Genomic DNA, 6,000 nt, shown 5'->3' on the forward strand with positions numbered 1-6,000 from the left:
AGGATATGTGAATATGGGTCTGCAGCTTGGGCCTTTGATGTTTTCACTGATGAAGGTGTGGGTCAGCTCCTCAGCTGGTGTAAGGCTGCATATCTGCACTCATGGCAGGGGAGCTGTGCTTGCTTACAGTAGCTGAGGATCTGGCCCACTATCATTCTGAATACAAATAATTAGGCATCCTTCATGCCACCCTGTAGCGAGTTCCATCCCACACTTCTAGCTTCTGAGTGCTGTGGAGTTGGAGCTTTAGGAGATGACACAGCTCCTCCCCCTCTTTTTCTTATCCAAGTGGCGCTTCGGGTCTGGTGATTTGGCTTTCAGGGGGATGTTCTGAATCACGTCATACAGTGTGAACAAGCTGAAGGAGATCTGCTCGTAGGGGGACCTCGTCCCATTTTCATACAGGCAAGCAAAGGCTATGGCTGGGATCCCAGTGGCTGAGAACTCAGAGTAGGGCAGTTCAATGTAGGCCAGATCAGAGTAGGCGCTGGGGCCTTCATAAATGACCCAGGGCTCTGTCCAGCTATCTGCATCACTGGGGAATGTACTGAGATAGACACCCATGTTGACCCGAGACCTGGAGCTTGTTGGGTGGGAATAGAGCACCCACGTTGGGGTTTGGAAGAGGAAAATGGATTTGGAAGCAGCTCCTGGTTCAGGCTGCCCCGTACCTCCACATGACGCAGTTGAGGACATGGAGTCATGGATCTTGTGATGGCTGCAGGAAGGACAGGGATCTTTTGACCCTTCTGGCTGTTGGTGATCCTGCAGCTGGCTGCCCAAAGACATGGCTGCAGGATTTTCAACAACCATGTCACTGAGAGGGAGATAACAGTGTCTAGTGGTTTTTCTAGACAGCAGTCGGCAGTCTTGGCCATTGATAGACCAAGGCGTGCTCCACTGTGAATGGGGGCTGCTCGGGGCATAGAAGAGAGGGGCTGGGAAGCCAATGATACTGCCATGACAGCCATGGGGGGGCTCTACAAGCTGCTGAACAAGCTGCCCCAAGTGGAAGACTGCTCCATCATCTGTGCTCAGCGCCTGCACTCTGAAGCCCAAGGGGCTCCTGGCATTGCAGTAGAGGACATTGCTACCATCCTCCTCATCCACTGATGCCATCTGACATTCCACGGTGGGAAGATTGGGGATGAACTCGCCGAAGCGCCATCTCTGGCCGTGGTCATCGCTATAGAAGGTGAAGGAGTGAGGAGTTGTCTTGCAGAGCTTCCCAAAGCACTCCTTGCAGTCAATGTGGTAAGTGTAGGCTGGAACCAGCAGTCGTCCCGACTTGAGCTGAATTCCATGACCAGGGCCTAGAGCAAAAGTGGCCCAATCTGTGCAGAAAAGAAAAGACCCAATGTCAGGAACCTTCCCTTCTACTCTCTCCATCTTCTCCCCCTAACTGTCTTTCCCTTAGAAGCGCACTTAGTGCCAGAGCCAGGGGCTGAGCCTTTGAGTCTGATGTCCCCAGCACAGCATGTGGAAGAACCAACATCCCTTATGCGCCCCTTCATTATGCCTCTATCCTGAGCTCCAGAGACCACTTTTCTGGGGAAAAGGGTAGTTCTGTCTTCAGCCTCATTCACTCCTTAGCCTCTCTGCCAAGGATGCCATCAATGGTGGTACTTGTGAGAAGCCCAGCTGTCCACTAACACCTGAGCTGAAAGCCAGGAACATCATTGAGCCCTGTGTTGTCACGTCAGCCCACCGAGCATGAGGTACAGAGCCTAAGGCGAGCAAGGCTTCCCCAGCAGCAACTGAGGGTAGGCGCAAGCCCAGCTGATCAGCCTCTTTCTTCTAAGTATCTTGGCCATGGCCACAACCGATCAAAAGAGAGAACCTTGCAAATACTGACTCCCTCCCATGCTCCGCCTCCTCACCTTCTCTCCTGACCCTGGTGGTTCTGCTCCTTTCCTGCTGTCCCTATTGCTTGACCTGGCCATTTACCAACGCTGGGCAAGCAAAACTCCAGGCTGCAGGAAGTGTGCTTCTTCCTCACTGACTCCCACACACAGCTTCCTAGGAAGCCAGGAGAGAGCACTTTGTCCCAGCCACCTCTGAACCCCTTTGTTCTCCCCTGCCTACCTCTTGGGATCTTTACCTGTGATCGACCTGCCAATGACCTGCTGTGTCAGGTCTGTAACCTTGCTCCAGCTCAGCCCCTGGTCGGAACTGGACACGTAGCACAGGCGGGCAACGTTCTGGCCTGTGATGATCTGATAGGCCTCGGGAGTCTTTCCCAGCACAGCAGTGAAGAAGAGGAAGACTATGCCTGTGAATTCATCATAGACAGGACAGGGGTTCATGGACCGATGGTGCTTCAAGGTCGCAGTCTCGAGTGCTCTCATGTCTTCCCACTAGCAGGAGAGGGCAAGACGGGGTTACAGGCTCTCACTGACTCTCACCCAGCTTTTCTCCTGAACTGTGGTCTTTGTCTGTTCCCTCACAAACCAGATCACCTCAGCCATTGTCCCATGTTGACTCCATAGCTCTGCCCAGTCACAATCCTCTTTTCAGTTGCTCTCCCTGCTGGAGCTGGAGGGATTGCTGCCTTTATGAAAACGGGAGTTCTGCACACCTCACAGAAACTTGGACAGGAACGTTGGGCCTGCTCCTTGGGTCACATCATGCCTGAGGCAGAACCCATGGGTGGGAACAAGATGAAGTCATGTCATCTTTATCCTTTCTTCCCCATTTTAGAGCCCCACAGAGAAAAGCCTCAGGGCTGCTGTAAGCTAGATCATGTTACACAGGGTTGTCTGTCCCAGCCATACACCCCATTGGTCCCCTGTCATGCCCCACACCAGTGGGATGAGAAAGGGTGATGCAGAGCCAGCCATGGGGACCCCCGCAGATCTGGCCCTAACTATTTTGTTGTTCCAGGCAGCTGCCCAAATTAGTTGATTTAACAGAATCTGCCTTCCCCCTCACCTCCACGTAGTTCCTGTAGAAGGTCCCTCGTCTCAGCACCAGCAGGTTGGCATGGGCATCATCAATGCTCAGCCTCTCCTCAACAAAGGCCAACAGCTTTGCCATGCAGGGGATGTAGAGCAGAGCTGGGACACGGTAAGTCACTCCACTCGGCTCCCTCTCGAACAGCACAGTGCGAGCTGGGAAATGGCGTGATCCCATCACTGCTGCAGCCAGGGACAGAAAACACAAACCCCCAACAGATGAGGCATAACAAAGGGAAAATACTGATGCAGTTACCTGTGTCTGTATTCTCTCCCCCCCCCACACACACACACACACACTCCCATGGTCCGCTTCAGCAGTGCCCTCTCAGGTCTCCAGTCATTGCCAGTCTCTGGGTAGAGACCCATGTCCCACTCCCTCCTGACCAGAGGTTTTAAGGCTGCCTTAGACTGGAATAGTCCAAGTAAGCCACCTGCCTAACTACTGGCACCTGTGCATTGCTGTTTCTCCAAAGGCTGGGAACAATGTATTGTCAGCAGTCACACAGCTCTTTCTAAGCAAGCACATTTATTCTTCAGGTAAAATCATTACAGAGAAAACATGAAAAAAATAAACAGATTTAAAATACACTAAACATACTAAAGTCATCCCTTAGTCTTATAAGCCCCTAGCAGGCCAAAGTCTTGTCCCACCCTTCTGCGCTATCCAGGGTAGCTGCTTGTCAAGGCCACAGGGCACTTGACCTTGCTGATGTCAATGACCTTGCTGATGTCAGCCAGGAACTCCAGGGAAGAACCTTGGCCATCCTTGTGTTCTATTCATTTGGCCCAGCCTGGAACAGTCAAGGCCCCAATACGGAACCCAGGGAATATGAGGTTCCAGTAGCATATGCATGGGTCAAAACATTGTCTATAGTCCCCACTGAACAGTTTACATCTCTCTTTTTTTAAAGATCATTTGTATTAAATTTTCAAATGAACTAAAAGAGCTGCCACAACCCCCTGGACCAATCCCTGTTAAATTCAAAATCAGTGTGTGGTTTGTGATGCAGTGCAGAGATTGCTGGGAGTGTAGCACACCACATGTGTGGACACCTTGATGCTATTGAGCATAAGACAGGGCTAGAACCACAAAGGCACTGAGGTGTTGCAATGCTCAGTGTGGCTACTCTTCGTTCCTAGCTCCCCTGCTGCACAGTGGACTCCTCAGGCCCCAGGTAGGCCACCAGGCTCCCAATATAATGCATGGGGTGAGCTTGGTGCCTAACACAGGGATTATCAGAAACCAGCATGCTGAGCAAGGAGTGAAATGCAGAGGAAAAGGGCAGGGCTCAAGGCCCAGATCCACAAAGGTTCTCAGATGTCTAACTCTCATTGATCTGGGCCTCTAGGCAGCTGACTGAAACCTAGATTCAAATCCCAGCTCTGACTGACTTGGAGCACAGTTTCTAATACAGGTCTCCCACCTCCCCGATGCATGCCCTAACGATCAGGTTATGGTGTATTCAGGAGGGGTCTCTTTCTTGGAGAAGCTATTCCAGTTTATATGAGTAGATATTCACTGGAGCAGGGACTTGATTTTCCCACATCCCATCTGAGTGCTCCAGTCACTGGACTACAATGGAATAGCTTCAGCAGGAGAAATTCCTGTCACTGTTTAGGGCAACTGTATCTGTATTCTGGCTCCATGGTTTACCAAGGACACCCACTAGGTACCTCAGCCTTCACCTCTCTTGCATAGAGACGTGCACCTCTCCCATCCTGACCGAGTTTTTTCCAGGTTGCACAATTCCCTGCCTATACTATCCTGATATCCTGGATATCCTGAGCAAGCCAGATTGCCTAAACAGCCCAGTGTTTGCACGTTGCTTTCTCTCTGAAGGCTGTGAACAGCTGTAATTGCCAGTAGCTATAAGCAAGCACCTTTATTCTTATGGTGAAAGCATAACAGAGAACATTAAAAAGAACAAAAAAAAAAACTTACATGCAGGCTAAAAACCTTACCACCAGTCCCCCACAACTCCAACTTTGGTGGGTGTCAGTCCTTCAAAATCCACAACTGGGTTTTCCCTGTCGTTACAAGTTCATGACTGTCTCTGGTTCAGAATCAGAGCAACCATGAATAGTTTAGTCTTTCCTTTATACAGCTTGGGCCTTTGATCCTGGCCTTAGGTAATAGGTGATCAGCAGACAAAGGCCCACTCTGTAGCTTCAAAAGCCTGGCTTTTTGCATAACCAGAGGGAATCTGCCTTCATTTCCCCCTAGATATTCCCCAGGAAAACTACATAACATACTTTGTTCCAAGAGGCCATAGTTGTCTGGCACATAGTTCAGTATAGTCCTTTGAGCCCCCAGGTCTCACGTCTGTGATGTCTCCCACCTCAAGAGGTTACATACAATCCTGACCCACAATAATACATAAACGCTTCATTTAATACAATGGACCCCAAAAATACTTAATTCAAGAAGGTCTCCAAAGGATGTGGCAGGAGGTTGCCATGTCTGTCACAATTCCCACCTCCCACGCACTTGGGAAACTTGTGATCAAGTCCCTGCTCCAAGTCAGGCAGAGCAGGAAAGTGAATCTAGGTCTTTAACCTCCCAGGTGAGATCCCTGGCCACTGGGTGTCACTCATGAATATGCCCACTCCTGTCCTGTGTTGCTCAATGAAATGTTAGCTGTGAGGTAGAGGCAGGTCTCAGGTGGTTTTGCATATGCCCATGAACAAAACTTAGCTGGCAGCTGAGCTGGGGTTTTTCAGAATGTCAGTGGCAGCTAACTGTTGGACTTAGGCACCTTAGTTATATTGTGGATCTGATTAAATATGATTCGATTTAGATTAAAATGTCAGGGAAAACTTCCTAACTGTAAGAACGGTAGGACAATGGAGTAGATGCCTAGGGAGGTTGTGGAACGTCCTTCACTTGAGTTTTTCAAAAGGAGGCTGGATAGCCACCTGTCTTGGATGGTTTAGAAACAAGAAATCCTGCCTCTTGGCAGGGAGTTAAACTAGATGACCCTTGCGGTCCCTTCTAACCCTATGGTTCTATGATCTAGTTCACAGTACGTAACCAACCCCAGCA

At 50.1% G+C, this 6,000-nt stretch overlaps 1 protein-coding gene across 1 annotated transcript; it reads right to left on the reverse strand.

The window, feature by feature from the left end:
* Positions 1-246: 246 nt before the first annotated feature.
* On the reverse strand, positions 247-3,132 carry NEU4 (neuraminidase 4). The gene is made up of 3 exons (XM_038415104.1): positions 2,932-3,132; positions 2,102-2,357; positions 247-1,334 (listed from the first exon to the last, which is right to left on the reverse strand). Exons 1-3 carry the CDS (start codon positions 3,130-3,132, stop codon positions 247-249), a joined length of 1,545 nt encoding a protein of 514 aa, XP_038271032.1.
* Between the last annotated feature and the right edge of the window lie 2,868 nt (positions 3,133-6,000).

This window comes from Dermochelys coriacea, chromosome 9 (assembly GCF_009764565.3).
Source record: "Dermochelys coriacea isolate rDerCor1 chromosome 9, rDerCor1.pri.v4, whole genome shotgun sequence".
NCBI lineage: Eukaryota > Metazoa > Chordata > Testudines > Dermochelyidae > Dermochelys > Dermochelys coriacea.